We start from the raw sequence: 15847 nt of genomic DNA, 5'->3' as shown, positions 1-15847 counted from the left end.
ACCTCCTCCCCTCATACAAAAGCTTCAAGGAACTAGATTTCCTTTTATGAGCTCTCTGTGTTCAAGTTAGGACACATTCTTCCTTAATTACCACTTATCTTTGAGAATTACATTTGATTCAAGAAGTGCTTCATCTCTATTTTTTTCACCAGTGAAATGCAAACCGTTCCCAAACTTGTGCAAAGGCTCCTGTAGATCTAGATGTAAGCTCCAAGGGCAGGCACTTCCAACGTGACAAAACTGGCCCTCCCATCTGACAGCACAGAAACTACTCAGAGACCACAGTATCGCAGCTCTTCGGCACTTCTGCCATGTCACAGCTTTTTGCTTCAGATTAACAGCTATTACAGTGTGAGAAGTGCTGAACTAAACAGGAGGGACTATTTTTGCTATTCCACCAGTAACAAGTTCCACCTACAGCCCAGTTTCTCCATTAGCAGTAAATAAGCAGCCCGCTCACCAGAAGGAAGCATTATGGCTGACTATGCATCCGGTCACTCAGACCGGCAATAAATTACAAAACCGGTTTTGAGCAGCTGAAGTCATTGATTCCTAGAGACATATCTGAGTCCTGGATAAGTCAAAAGCTTCCTGTCTCCAGTGCCACCTTGTGCACCCTCTTACTGGGACTGTGTATTCTCCGTGACAGGGGCCCAGCTCCCCGCTCCTACAGCTGGCCCGGGCAGACAGTTCGGGTATCGAAGCACTCAGCTGTTAACAGGCTTAACAACCCCCTTAGCCACATCTTCCCTTGAGCTCTGGCTGTTACATACCCATCAGTGGGGTCCTCAAATATCTTCTGAAGCCCTGAGGAGAGACTGCCACTGACGTTTGGACTAGAGCTGTGCTCAGTGAAACGCCTCAGCTGCTGCTGTATTGGTGTTGGGTTGGTCATTGATTTGGTGATATCGGCAAGAATACGAGGAAGAGGTCCCAGTTTTGCCACGGTCGCCTGTAGGAAGGAATTTTCACCCTAATTGGACAACAAGCACCGCGACATCCGCCAGTTTTTTTGATAACGATGCACAGAGGCGGAGGGGTGGAGGTGGAAGGAAGGAGGGTGGGTGGTTGTGTGCGGGTGTGCCAGGACCGTAATGCAGTGTTACGGAGCAGCGTAACCACGGCGACGAGATGGATGGAGGAGACGAAACGGGGTGCAGCAGACATTGAGGAAAGAAAAGGAAATAGAAAAGAAATTAGGATTGACCCCCAAAAATAAAAATCATGCTCAATAAAACAAAACTATTGCCATTCCAATGCAAAACTATCATGCAAAGCAAACTAAGTCCAGGGTGGGTGAGGTCAAAGTGAAAACTATGGTATCTACTCATTAAAGGACATTCACAGGCTACAGATTCAGCTAGTGGGAGGAATTTTCCAGGCAAAGGGTGTCATGTGGTAAAGGAAATGCATGCCAACAGACAAGGGGATGCGGCATTCAGGGGGATCATGAGAGAACTGCAAGGGTTGAGGGAGATGGGGAAAGGGAAGGTTTTCATTTTATAAGCCTTTTGCTTTTGGCATCCTACAATGATGCCATCTTCTGTAGCACCCTGTTATCAAAAACTAAGGCGTTCTTCCCTACTTAAAAGTGAAAAATAACTGCATGAAAACATCAACGAACCCAACATTATCACATCAGCCTGGGATTAAATGTGTAGCTGCTTGTTCAATTACATGTTAGCTCAGTGTTGGCCAGGCCTAGGATAAGAGCAGCTGACCTTCCAGCAAGGAAGGCTGCTGCTCATTCAGGCTCTCTATCTTTCTCCCCTCTTTGGGTGGCTGCTGGTTATATCGTCTACAGGGCATCTTCAGTCTCATGGGACTGCAGGAAGAAGGAGTGCTGGAGGTTTATAATAAAGTAAAACTCTGCTACAAAGATAATATTCTTTTCAAAGATATCCTTATTTTTCCTGTAAATGGGTATTCAGTCAGTTTGGCTCCAGAGAAAGGTGTCTTTACAGATGCTTTTGTATAGCACTCCTTCTGTGCCTATTAAAATCTCTGAGGTGACTTCTCTCATCATTTCCCAGTCATTATGTACGGTAAAGCAGTATTTGCAATGTAACTTTACCTCTTAATTCTCTTTTTAGCAAACCCCTATACCAGTTCCCAAGGACCTGTTAGTATAGATCCATGCGTCTAACCTACAGAAAGCGCAAAGCAGATCTGCTTTGATGGTTTATCCAGATCTGGCTCCTCCCTTTCCTCGCTGCCCGAGACATTTATGACTGTTGCATTCAGAGAGCAGCTCACAGTAAGTAACACCAAGTCCGAAGATCCATTTTTGAGCTTCTAAAGATTGGAGCTGGGTTTCTCTTGACCTAATGCCTGACCAGCTGGAGGGAGATGGCAGTGTCCCTGCGCTGCTGGGTTTACCCCAATTTGTAGAAATGGAGGATCCATTTTTTTGGGTGCTCACTTTGCCTGTTTTCCTGAGGCTGCTGAACTGTCTTTATAGCTGACTTTGCTGCCTGTGACATTTTGAATGTACACTGTGTGCATGTATGAGGGAAACAGAAAAAACAAGATCATAAATTGGAACCAAACTAAGATTAACTAAGATTAATATATATTGCCTTTTGAGTCAAGGACATTTCAATTTACTGTGATGCAACAAGCTCAGTTTTTTGTTTTCTATTTTAAATAATGTACTGTGAGAAAACAGATACCCAAACAAATAACTATTTTGGCAAACCTTAATGCAATAAAAATATTAAGAGTGCACTGCAATTCACCTCACCTCTCTGGTTTCAAAAGAAAGAACAATATAAATGGAATACGGACAAAATAATGCAACTCTAAAAGCTGAAATATGGAACAGTTCCAAGCTCTTGCAAAAAAGATAATGAGACACAGCTCAGCTTTTCTGGGTCTTATCAACTACCTTTGCTATCAAGCTTTTAATGATTTTGGATCCCGCAAAGCCACATAGCCAAGGAACAGCAAACTACTGCCTTTTCTCCTTTTATAGCTAAATGGAAGCTATGCTTATTGTTGGCGATGTCTATTGCGATCAGCAGAACAGGATCTGGATGATGTGTATGACCCCAGCACAATACATGGCAGAAAGCATCCTGCTTTTGTTACAGGATAAACCTGAGAGTGGATCCAGGTTTTTACAAGGCACCCTCTTGTATACTAAAAACTAATCCAAAGACTACAGAAAGGAGAACATCTCAGCAGGCTTTGGATGAGGTCTTTAATGAGAACAGTTCTGCCTGGCCAACACATTACTCCATCAGAACTGGGCAGGGTAGGGCCTGGTGTGCAGCAAAACACCTCCATTAGCATCGAAAAGGGCACTGCAACATTTTCATTTTCTGTCCAAACACCCTCCCTTTTTTCCTGCTCACTTATGAGAAAGGACCGGCTACTCAGGGAATTCCAGGTCTACTTTTAAAGGCTGCCCTCTTCATCATTTAACACCCGTCCTTACTTAAAGCTCAGCAAAGTGTTTGCACTACTGCTGAAGCCCAAACCACTTCACATGCCCTGCTTTAGGTCCTGATCTGAAATCACAGAAAGAACAATTGTGAAATACCACTATCAAACATTCCTCCCAAAAGCTGTTGAATAAGTTCTCCCCAAAGCAGGCTTCAGCTGCTCCCTTGAGGTTTCCTAATGTTTACTGTTGCTACGATACAATCGCCGGATTCACCCTCCTGGGCCTCTGACCTGCTTTACCTTATCAAGCTGGGACACAACCTCCCATAAGAGGGAATGCAAAACTGAGAGCTCTCTGCCCAGGTCGATGTAGCCCTCAAATCCAGGCATGTTTGAGATGGTATCTGGATTAGAGATCTCCAAGAGAAAACGCTTCATTCCTCCCCATTCATGTTCCAGAAAATCATTCATGAAGGCCATATACTCTTCCTTATTACCAAATCTGCAAGAAAGGGGGTGGGGGGAAACCCAGTCAATAACCACACAAAATACAGAGTACTAGTCCTTAAAGACAATTACTTAAATGCTTAACTTTAGACCTGCCTTTCTGAAGATTTGGTCTGGGACAAAAGCAAATTGACAATTCAAGAGATTCACTGCTTTCTTGGACTTAAATACTAGTAATTCACTGTTCATATTATGATCAAGGGCTCAACACACCTCTCCCCACCTCCCTCCCACAGACACCCTTCCTCTTCTTCCCATGCCCTTTGTACCATTCAGCTGGGAATTATGGAGGAAGAAAGGAGGAAAATCATGATCCTTGGTGGGAACAGGCTTTTTTCTTTTGAAATGGCATACACACTGACGTGCTAATGCATGACTCTTCTTGGTTTTGTACTGTGTCCCCTCTACTGAATTCAACACAGGCAAAATCTGCATGTGAAAAGGAGAATTCATCTAGCCCAGCGCTGAGGTATCTCAAGGGGAACAGCCTTCACATGTAAGTGAGAAGTTTCCTCCTTTTCTAAAGCTGACGTCAATTTGACAGAGAATCAGCTGCTTGCAAACATGACTACCAAGCAGGACTCTCCGTGCTCCATAGTAACCTACTTGCACAGTAACTGACTTGCACCCCTAGAGGCACAGATTTCTGTTTTATTGCCACCACCTACTTAGCAAAATTGGCGAGATTCTGAATGACTTTAGCAATAAGTGTGAGTGTGCGAGATGTCCGGTCATCAGGATACTCCTGCATGAGGCTAAAGAGGCTGGGGGACATGATAGCGGGGCACAGGAAGCGAAGGAAGAGGGAGGCACTGATCAAGCGTTCACTGATGTCCTGCTTGCCCCTGCTCAGGCACTGCTGCTTCCAAGATGCAAACACCTCCTTCAGCTCACGAGGGAACACGCTGAAAAACAATAAACCAGGAAATCAAATTGCATGGGCAACGAGATGCAACAAGTCGAACTGGTGACCAATCACCTGAAATAATTGTCTGTGAGAAAACATCATCGGCTCTTTTTTCCCCCCCTTTTCTCTCTCTAGGCTAGGAAACATCATTAGGCATCTATTCTTAGATCCCCATTTAATCTGGTGATACTTCAGTAGTCTTCAAAGCATCCCTTGTTCATATATGTTAAGTGAAGCCGTTTTCAGACATGCTGATTTGCAAGCTAAGAACTACTTATCCATCGCTACCCTGGAGCAACCAGGGTGTTAGAACATTAAAAACAAACTGAACCAAGCTGGACTCATCTCCATAACTGAAATTTTTATTTTGATTGTTAAGCTCTCTCAATATTTAGCACATGCTTCATCCTGAAGCAGAAAGGCCATTCTTCTTTCACTACTACTCAGAAGCAGAGATTAACGGAAATCTCTCTGCCAACGTTTCCTCCCTGTGATTTCCTGTTCAATTCTACAGATCTAAAGGGTCTGAAAGTTTTCCATACACATCAAAACTTTCAGCTTTTTCTTCCAAGTTCAAGCTAAGCTGTTATCTTCTCACTTTATTCCCTTTTGATTCAGTCACAGCTCAGTATGTGTTCCCTTGGCAGAGTATTTCAGCAGAAGCTCCTGTCAGGTATGGTGTGTGGGACTGGAACCCCTCAATTTGGGCACAAGTTCCACCTGTAATATGGTGTCACACGTAGGAAGGCAGTGAGGAAAGGAAACGAAGGTAGTCTCAGAAGACAGATGGGTCTATGCTATTTCCCAGTACAACTGCTGTTTTCTCATCTTCAGAGGAGGAATGGGGCACCCTCTAAGCAAATGACCTACTGGGGGGAGAAGGGGAGGGGAGATGCCTCACCAGTAAGAATTGATAATCTTGCAGAAGGCCAGCTCACAACACATTTTCAGGTTGCTCTGATGATCTGTTAATTCACTGGATGAACATTTGCTGGGATCCACTTCACAGTTCTCATCTGACTCATACAAAGCCTTGATAAACTCCCCTGGACAAAGGGAAGAGGATGACAAACCAGGGTAGTTACATGAAAAGCCTCCTTGACACACCTTTAAATCCTGCTTATGCCTTTCCTTGGCAACTGCCTCTTCTGCTCCCTGGGTCTGCAATACAGCCTCCAGACACCAGATGTTGGGAACACGACTCCTCCCAGCTCTTTCAGAACAGAGCACTTGCCATAGAGATCAGACAGCTGGTGCTCTGATGCTTCAGCCTCCTGTGCCCTCACTGCCCCCAAATATAGGTGCAGTAACAGGATGGCTTCTCTTATAAACCCCGCAGACACTTCACTTATAGCCTAAAGAATAGAATTTGACTTTGTATTGAAATTGTATTATCAACTATAAAATTATCCAGTCTCAGAAATGAAGCTGTGCTATTTGTCGTCATAATTTTCCCAAGAAATGCACTTGACAATGCTATTTATTTTTATTCTTTTTAAATTTGCCCTTTTTTTTTTTTAATTTTAAAAAGTGCCACCTTGCTCTTGAATAAGAGTAATACCCCAGTGCCAGCTAGAGACTGCTAATTTTCTCAACCTCTTTTATCAACACCTTACGACATTTTTATAGCTTGCATCTTTCAAAATCCTCTGCGTTTCTGTCACCCTTCTCTTAGGGCATCACAACAGGAACTGGACACATACAAAACTGGATGAAGTTTCCTTTGTTTGACATATTGGAATGCACTACTTACTAGTTTTTCTCCTAAATATGCTAGTAGACCAAGTGATGTTTAAACTGTTTTTGTTCAGTAGGAAAACTCTCATTTAATGATTCAATGTCTTTCAAGTTCATCTCCTCAGATCATCTTGCTGGCTCTGAGCTAACACCACACGGCTTGTTTGTGCAAAAGGGTTTTGGTTTTTTTGTCTTTGTTTTCATAAAATCTCTCAAACACCTCCCACCACCCTCCCCAAATCTCAAGCCAGCAGCGTTCTTGCAAGCAAAGCAGGCAGCACATTTTCTTAATGTTGGCGGGTTCCGCCCCCGCCCCCCACTGAGGGGATCTAGATCACTTACTTGCAAAACTCTCAGCATCACTTCTGTTGAGCCAATTCTGGTTTAACTGTTGTTTACTGGATAATATTTTTTTTTTCCCCTTAAATACATTTGAAACTTACTCTTTGCGGTCCACAAGACCCTGCCTTAATCATATATTAAGATGCTCTTACAGATGTATTAAATAGCTAACGCCAAGAGTAATGTTGTTAATCCTTTCAAAGAACATGGCATCTGAGCAAAATCACATTTAAAACTTGACAAAGAATGAGATGGGTATATTGTCATGAGCAACCTTGCCCTGAGCTACAGACAAGCTGGATGACCTTAGGGGGATTTTCTATCTCTCATGCCTATGATTTACAATCTTATCACTCAGCACCAATGCTCTAAATGATTTATTAGAAGTCATTAATTTTACAATATTTTTATGTAATTACTGCACATTAAGGGGCTTGCAGTCATATGTAATATACTGGTCCCACAGCTGATCATTCAGTCTGCTGAAAAGTACAACACAAAGTAATACGCTGCTCATTTCTCCACACCAGGAAAGAGCCTAGGACTGTGACTTACGCTCAGTGGTTCCACCCATGAGAATAAGACTACCAGAACAGGCTCATTACACTTAAGAAATGGCCAAAATGCATATAATCACAGACCTGAGTGTACTGACCCTTGGAGAACTAATTTAGCCAACCATCTCCTTGACGACTTGCCAGTGTCTGGGACTGCTGAGGACAATTGAGACTGCTGGGAAAGCAAGCTGCTTTTTCTCTTTTTTTGGTGAAAGGATGTGGTGTGGGACTTGGCTTTGGCCTGATCTTGTTTCTCTAGTATCAATTTCCAAAGCTTTCTTCATCCAAGAAACAACAGGGGGATGGGTGGCTCAGTGTGCAATCTTGGGTAAGAAAGATTGTGCAGAGTTGGTCAAACCTAGCTGTAGCAAGGCTGTGAGTTTCTTTGGAAGAAAGCAAGCACATTTTGGTCCTCTTTATTGCAATATTAGTTGCATGGACAGTAATTCCCAAGGCAGTGGCTTATTACTGGAGCAGAACCTTTTGGTGGAGAGGGAACAGTAAATACAGTTACCAGAATTCACCCTGCCATGTAACCATGGGCATTAAGACCCTGCCAGGGGAATGGAGTAGAACATCACAGGTTGGCCAGGCAGTTTTAATAACGTGGTGAATGAAGAGCACTTTGGATAAACACAAACAGGAGGCTCCCTGGACGCTCTGCATCTTGATCTCCTGCCCTGTGCTGCTCGGCAGCCCTGCAGTCCCATTCCCTCCAGCCATGTTTGTTTAAGGATTTTTGTAGGGGCAAGGTATCAGTTTAAAAGGTTAACAAGAATGTTTATGAATTAATTGCTCCATGGCAAAGGTAAGGGCTGAGCAAGTCCAAGGGGCACTCTGGAACATGCCAGCATTAACAACAGTTGCAGCTGAAGCACCTGAAGTTTTCTTGTACTGCCTGCATTCAACTCAAGCGCAAGGGTGGGCACCTCACACTTAACACTCGTTAACACCATAGCTAACATTTGCTATTAACTGCCACAGCAAGTGAAAGAGACTGACGGGGGATGCCCCAGCAATATGCCCCTGTGGATAAGAACTTGGGTCATCATCCAGATACCCCTGGGTATACCTAACCCCCTAGGGTGGTGACACTTTGGCCTGAAGTGATTGCAGGAGCTTCTTTAACGTAAAATAAGATTAGTGAAATATATGCTTCATGTTCATAAGCCTTTCTGAAATCTTCACCTAACTGTATCGCACATGATACCAGATTCACTCCTGACACCACAACACAAGGTATTGGTCTCAATTTCCTCTGTTAAACTTTGTGACAAAATCCCTTTTTTAAAGCCTGTTCCTATATGAGACGGATCAATCACTGTAGCCCACAACTCCACTGCAGTGTTATACCTCTTTGTCACAACTAGAGACACAAAAGAAGGTTACCCAGAAAAACATAATGTGGTGATACAAACTTTAAAAGGGATTCAGCTATATCAAATCAAGTTTGCCTTTCCTTGGCTGCTACTCCTGCAGGCACCGAAGAGCATCTCCCTCTGTGTGGAGGAAGGGCATCAAGAGTAAGACAGCATATAGTTTGCTATCTTGATACTGGACACCTGTGTTCAGTGCTGAGGCAATTCCTTCCCACCCTACATTCCTAGGTGCACGAGGCTTCAGTCATGTTGCAAACAGTTCAGGGTTAGCCTCTGCAATGCAAACAAGTGACAGACAGGCACTTTCTTACCTAGTGCATCGTGAAGGTACTTCTGCCCTACCAACTTCAGGTATTCCTCAATTGCTTTGGTAGCAAGCGTGTTCTCCCTGAAGATCAAGACATCATGCTCCCCACAACGATCTACCTCAGACATCACCAAATCTGTCAAGAAGTCCTGAAGAAAAAGGTCAAATGGCAAGAGGTTATTTTAACCAGACTCAGTCGTGCCAGGCTAACTGCAGAAGCCAAGAAGGAAGGATAAACAGAGAAGCCAGAGGATTACTGAAATAATTGCCAAGCTTAGGAGAAGGGGTGCAGATGCTGCAATGTAGTATGGGCCAGAGAAATAGCTAGGGCTCCTCTTGGTTTTATTATATTTATATATGTAATAGATCACAAATTATAAAGGGAGAAGCAGAAGTCTCTAAAAGAAAACCTTTGCAGCCAAGTTTGTGTTTTCAGTTTAGAACCTGAACAGAAACCCTCACCAGTTTGTTTATCAGTGAGTTTGTCTGCTGAAAGAATCAGTGTTATTACATTCACCTTTTAATACTGAATATTACATAGAAACTTGGATTTAAAAGTCCAAGATGGAAGTTAGGCACAAGTTCTTACAGCTTGGTGAAATTTCAATAAGAAGAATGGCTTATATCAGTTGTATTCACAAACCAAAAGTGGTTCAGGATTTGGGAAAAAAGGTAACATACTTGCTGTGGATCTATATGACTTAACTTGAACTGTATTCAAATGCCCAGACAGGAACTATCAGCAAGTCCTGATACAGTGAATAACCTCTTGATACAGGGTCTAATTCTACAGTAATACTTATTTCCTGAAGTGATAACTTTGTGTGAGTCAAGGGTACTCAGCATTTCACAAGAAATACTCAGCATTTTGCAAGATCCAATTTCAGCCACTGTCAAGCTCTCCAGGACAGGAAGCATATTTCTCTCTCTGTTTTTTTTAAGCTGTTCCAAAAAATAAGTAAAAAACCCCACCCAAACCAAAACACCACCACGAATTAGGGCTGAGTGATAACTGTGATTTGCTGGTTCTGCTGCAAACAGCAACATCCTCCGAACAATTCAAAGAGTGCTGTAGTAAGGTTTCATAACCCCATTAACTAGGGGAGCCGTAATGCACTGCTAGCATATGAGTGTAAAATACACAGAATAAATTATGTAGGATAAATATAAATCAAAAATACATTTAATACTCTTAGTTTTCAATCCATTATTGCTGTTTCTTTTTCAGCAAAAGCTGAGAGAATTATTTTCCTCTGGTGCAAACTGGGAAGATCCAGCTGCATCACCACCAACATAATGTGACCTGGAAACTTACCCTCTTTGCAGCTTTAGGTTATGGCAGCCTAAGCTGCTCAATGGTTCCAGTAAACAGAGGTTCAAAGGTTCAGGCACTAAGAAGGCAAAGTTACAACGCTAATTTATCTACCTGTTGCAGCTAGCACTGCAGGAATCCAGAGCCTGCTTCCCAGCAGGATTTCAACACAACCCTACAGGAGCTACCCCAGCTACCAGCTCCTCTTGGTCAGACAAGCAACTTGGTAAGGAATGAGTTCCTATCACACACTGTCACAGAGCACCAGCCTTTCAGAGACATACATCCAGGGGAGAACAGCAGAGAGCGGCCTATGATTATGCAAACATAAAAGGACCTTTTGGGAGCAGTTAAATTAGGATGTCCCTTGGATGCTGCTTATGGCCATCCTTCCATGTATCCCCAACCCTCTAACTTGTGTTTGGTCGTGCTTAACTTGCTCTAGCTGGCATTACTGGAAGAAGATGGCTACAGCTTGGTACTACTCACACATCCACTTGGCAGGCAGCATCCAGATAAATCAATGCTTGTTAATGCTTCTCAGAATTTCCCGGCACCTACAGGATATTCTCCCACAATCTATTAGAAGAAACTGAGGCTCACTCCAATTTCTGCCTCACAGAGAACCACCAGTGTGCACCCAGAAGTCCTAATAACATCCTTGGGGCAGGTGGGATTACCATTAACTGAGTATAGATTCTCCAAATGGCTGTTCAAACACTGACCAAATCAATGTTAGCATTGATTAGCTGACTTAGCACTGAATCAACAATGGCACCCTGCTGTTCATTGTATCAGAGGCTTATTTATAGAATTCTCCAGTTTACTAATCTCTTGCTTACTTATCTCTTGTCCTGTATCGTGATTTTAGAAATACAGAAAAGGTTCCTGAACACTCAAGTGCAGGTCTTAACTTTTCAGAATAACATAAGTTATATAGTCCTCCTGCTTATACTTTGTACCCAGCACCTTTAATCTTTGTATCAACTCTTAATCATTGCTGGCATCGTGCCTATCTGCATGCCTTCCTGGTAGATGCAATTGCTCAAGTCTTTTCAAATACTTTTGAGACCCTTTCCCCAGTCTTACTACATCAGGCACCTTATGCTGTGCTTATGGTCATGCCAGCCCAGGCTTCCTACTTTCTAGCTGAAAAGATATCACCTATGAGCAGCGAGAGGAAGTTGTTTTGGCAGAAGCTGCCTGTTCTTACCTTAGCTCTCCCAGTGCTCTGGAGAATGTGCACCAAAGCACAAGCCATCTCTTCCTTATTCCTTACGCTGATCACAGGTTCCAGCACAGAGCACAGCATAGTGTAGTTGCTGGTAACAAACTCTGCAAATTCTTTGTATTGCTCCATAGGCAAGATGGTGATGGTCTGATAACGGGACTTTATCCGAATGGAAGGTCCCCCCGACTTCCCTTTGTTGGGTGTAGGTGTGCTGACTGGGTACCATTTTTCCACAAACTGGCGACCGGTTACACTGGCCATGGGAATGTTGACCAGGCCCACGTAATTGTTCTTGTCCTTTTTCTTCTTCTTCTCCACATCCTTGTAGATGTGAACTGTGATGCTGTGAAGAGGTGGGAGACCGTAGAACTCAAAGTGCTCTCCCCAGAAAATGTTGTCTGCTTTTGTTTTGCTGGTGGTGCGGGCGAAAAGAGTGTCATCAAGGCACAGCTCACAGAAGTATTTCTTCTTGGGGGCCAGGTCCTTTGCCTCAATGATCCAGAGACGGAGCACATTTTCAGCTCGACGGCAGTTGTCCTGTGCAGAAAAGAGAGCTCAGCTTTGATTCAGAATCTCCAAAAACTGAACATTTCTGTCTTCTAGAGCAGCAGCAAAGGGCTGCCTTTTATATGCAAGGCAGGGACATAATCAGAATTCAGAATCAGAATCTCTAGAAAATCTGACATTTTCTAAAGTAGGGGCAAAGGGATGTCTTTTGTACGTCAATGGTAGGGACTAGAATATTTTTCTTCTAAAAAAACCCGTATTTGAAATGGTTTAGAAAACAAACACTCTGCACAGGAGCCCCTCAAAAGCACTAGACTGGCATGGTACGCTGCATTGTTTGCTCTTGTGAATAACTAAGAGCACTGTTAGCCTGTCCCTCGAAGGTGGTATGCCAGCTATGGAGGTGACTTATCAGATATTTCCAGCTGATCAATAGCTTGACCCCCTTCTCACTCTGGCTCAAACTCCTTCCCCCCCAACAGTAAAAGATGAAACCTCTGAAGCCGTGTCCTCAGAAGGGTATTCTGAGGTGCATGGTATCAGCAATCCAGTCTGAAACATAATAAGCAGACACTGGAGCAGGGATCGGGAAGCACGCCGACATGTATTTATTCATTAAAGGTTTGACCTCCTGCACTCACTAGAATAGTACGCAGCAGCTTTTGATACACTGATGAGCAGACTTCTCCCCAGACTAAATTAATTGCGCATGCATCTGTGGGAAGCCCTGGTACACTGGACTAAAATCCAATCATATCACCTCCATTCCCTCAGTAATCTTATTTCCGCAGTTTCTATTACCTTATTTGGCTGTACTGTTCTGCGTAGGTTTTCCATCCACTTGTCCCTCTCTGCTGCAGAGGAACAGCTGAAGCATTTACTGCCACTGGAGTAGGTTACCTGGAACACATAAGTGACAGGCTGAGTTCAGGCAAGCCTAGGAGACATATGAGAGGCTGCAAAAAGCACGGAAGAAGATAAGCAATACTTGAGCAACAAAGTAAATATGAAAAAGGCAGGAAAACAATATGGAAGCCTAGAAGACAGAGGTTGAAAGGCCCACAAAATGTAGAGAGAAAACAAAAAGTCCGTTCAAATTAATATAAAACTAAAGAAACATATGAGGAGCACCAGAGGCTCCTCTTAAAGACTTTTAAACAAGGCTTTAATCAAACAGTTAATTTTTTTAAAAAAACCCACTTGTTAATTGATCCAGAGCTATTAAACACTTGCAGTTTTCCCCATTAAGTCCCAGAGGCAGACAATTTGGTTATTAAGAGCGTAAAGACAGACAGAACTAACAACTTATTAATAAATGGCAACACACACTGGAAATGGTGTCTTCAGTAAATACAAAATATTTCCAAGGGTCCGTATATATAGCAACAGCCTAAAACAAACCGAAGGAGTTGTGTTCTAATCTGGCCCCGACACTCAATGCCATACACAACTCTGCTTTCACACAGGAGAGAACCACCTCAGTTCCTTTCATTTTTACATGGCCTGACAAGCTTCATTTTACTCTTGCCATTCATTTGTGCACACAATTAAAAAGCAGTTTGAGGCAACAGCCTCAGAGTTAAGGTGTTGCCAGTTTTTTCATTCAACTCCCCAAACCTAAGCAAGCTGGAAAGTGCTTCCAACCAGAAGAATAAGACTGAAGTGAACAGGAAGAGTTCCTGGATACATCCTGAGGGAGAAGGGCCTGATATGCTGTTTTTCTGCCAGAGCAGTTTTCCAGGTTGTAAACAGATCTTTGTTCCAGAAGTTCAGACACATCTGACTAATCCTGCTGAAGACAGACTGTCACCCGCCCCTGCCACGAAGGATTACGATGGCCTTAAGACGCATCCAAATAGCACACACGAATATGCTGTTGGTCCTGCAAGGTAAGGGCTGTGCTCACACAGACGGCTTCTGTCTGAAGCAAAGCTAGGAGCCATGTGGTGCTGTGCTGCAGCCTCTGCTGAAACAGCAAGAGGATCTTTGCATCCTGCTCCATGGTGCAACGGGCACGTCCGCAGCTACTGAAGCTTCCTTTAGCAATTGGCAAACAGGCTGAGCTAATGGAAGGGGGCTCTGCCTGGAAATCACATTTCTCCGTTACGGTATCTTCCCTAAATTTAATTTTAGGTGAATTTGGAGAGGATGAACACACAGCTTATGAACAATAGTATGTTTCAACCATACACTTGCATGCAAACTACAAACACTTAGATACTTACAAAAATTAAAGAGATTTTTCAACTTGAAGATGTGGTAATTGAAAAAGATTTCTCTCCATTGAGTAATTGATGCCATTAGCCTCATGGACTTTAAAACCGCCTGCTGGTTAGACAGCCCCCACCCAAACCTCAGGATAGCAGCGGCTGCTGATCTGTTCTCCAATTACAAAGTCACAGAACAGCGTACTGCAAGGGTTCAGACTGACTGACAGCATATAATCGGCTGCGTGTTTGGAGAGTGTTCTTTACCTCAAAGCAGAAGTCTTGTCCAAGGATACTGCTGTGAAGTGGTTTGACAAAGACTTTTTCTTCTGACCCGAGATCCAGGGCCTCCACAGCACTGCCAGGGCTCAGTAAAGACTCATGGGAACGGGACTCTTTCAGCTTTGGCAATCCACGTGACCTGTAGGAAAAGACGGGGGAAAGGAAACATTATTTTTCTCACAACTACCAAAAGAGTTGGCAAGATCCCTGAGAAAGCTGCAACCTGTTCTGAATAAACATCAACAACTTCTACAATTAGTCTGTAAAACTTATGAAAATAACATGAGGCCAGTAATCCCAGAGTCCTAAGGAAATATCCACCTACACAAGCCCAGGAAGTCCATTTCCACTGACCTAGAAATAGTAGGTGCTGAGCCACCAGTGAAAGAACAGCAAACCAAAAAGTTCAGAACTTAATTGCTGAAATTTAAAGAAACCTCACAGATAGGTTTGGATATATTACTGAAAATATTTACTACTATCTAGATAACTAGATAAATGTTGGGTATTAACAGCAAAAAGCACACCGATCTCTAAATCTCTAAACCAATGCAGAACGATAGCTGCTCTCATTACAGCAGATGATCCCCTTGACAATACACTTGATTTTTCTTAACATACAAAGCCTTTACACTAAAGTCAAATATACAAATTATCTCACTTCACAGTGCTCAAGTCAGTTACCTACATTTAAATTTTACATTTTCTTCTTCAGCTGTTTCTTCCAGTTTCAACAGTTTCTAGTTTTTTTGATAGCTCCATTCTCTTTTAACTTCCCCTCACTAAGACATACTGCTTCTCTTTTTCAGTTGACTGGCCTGTAAATCCCCGAGCTCTACCAGAGCTGGCGCCTCCCAAATTCACAGCACCTCTTTATCGAGGCAGTCTTCTCTTTGTCCCTACCAGTTCTTGAACACTTCTCAAAGACACACCCCTCCCTCCACTATGCCGTAGCTTTTTGCAACCAGCAGCAACACTACAAAATGCGTTCTTACGCTTTCTGTATTCTCCCAATTCGATTTAATGCTACATTTGTGCACAGTAGGGAGCTCTGCTGTCAAACAGCACTGTCAAATGTCCTCAATTTATAGGTCACTGGCTTCACCTGTGCTCCTTCTAACTCCAAACTGACACCTGGACTACAAGCTTCTACAATGAAGTCATATGATACTTTAGGCACATCTA

At 43.2% G+C, this 15847-nt stretch overlaps 1 protein-coding gene across 3 annotated transcripts in view; it reads right to left on the bottom strand.

Annotated features, from left to right (window-relative positions):
* Nucleotides 1-15847, bottom strand: part of RASAL2 (RAS protein activator like 2) — a 191748-nt gene that overhangs the window by 17671 nt on the left and 158230 nt on the right. For 2 of the 3 annotated variants that reach the window (XM_064454460.1, XM_064454462.1), the window contains exons 6-13: nucleotides 14648-14801; nucleotides 12975-13073; nucleotides 11649-12203; nucleotides 9128-9272; nucleotides 5703-5847; nucleotides 4563-4799; nucleotides 3688-3889; nucleotides 774-973 (exon numbers count right to left, since the gene is read on the bottom strand). In XM_064454460.1, coding sequence (XP_064310530.1) covers nucleotides 774-973; nucleotides 3688-3889; nucleotides 4563-4799; nucleotides 5703-5847; nucleotides 9128-9272; nucleotides 11649-12203; nucleotides 12975-13073; nucleotides 14648-14801 — 1737 coding nt within the window. The remainder of the gene's footprint in view (nucleotides 1-773; nucleotides 974-3687; nucleotides 3890-4562; nucleotides 4800-5702; nucleotides 5848-9127; nucleotides 9273-11648; nucleotides 12204-12974; nucleotides 13074-14647; nucleotides 14802-15847) is intronic. The other variant, XM_064454461.1, reaches the window with a different exon arrangement.

The sequence above is a fragment of the Phalacrocorax carbo genome, chromosome 6 (genome assembly GCF_963921805.1).
Source record: "Phalacrocorax carbo chromosome 6, bPhaCar2.1, whole genome shotgun sequence".
Lineage (NCBI taxonomy): Eukaryota > Metazoa > Chordata > Aves > Suliformes > Phalacrocoracidae > Phalacrocorax > Phalacrocorax carbo.
Note: the sequence above shows the minus strand (reverse complement) of the source record. Positions and strands in the feature narration are given on the sequence as shown.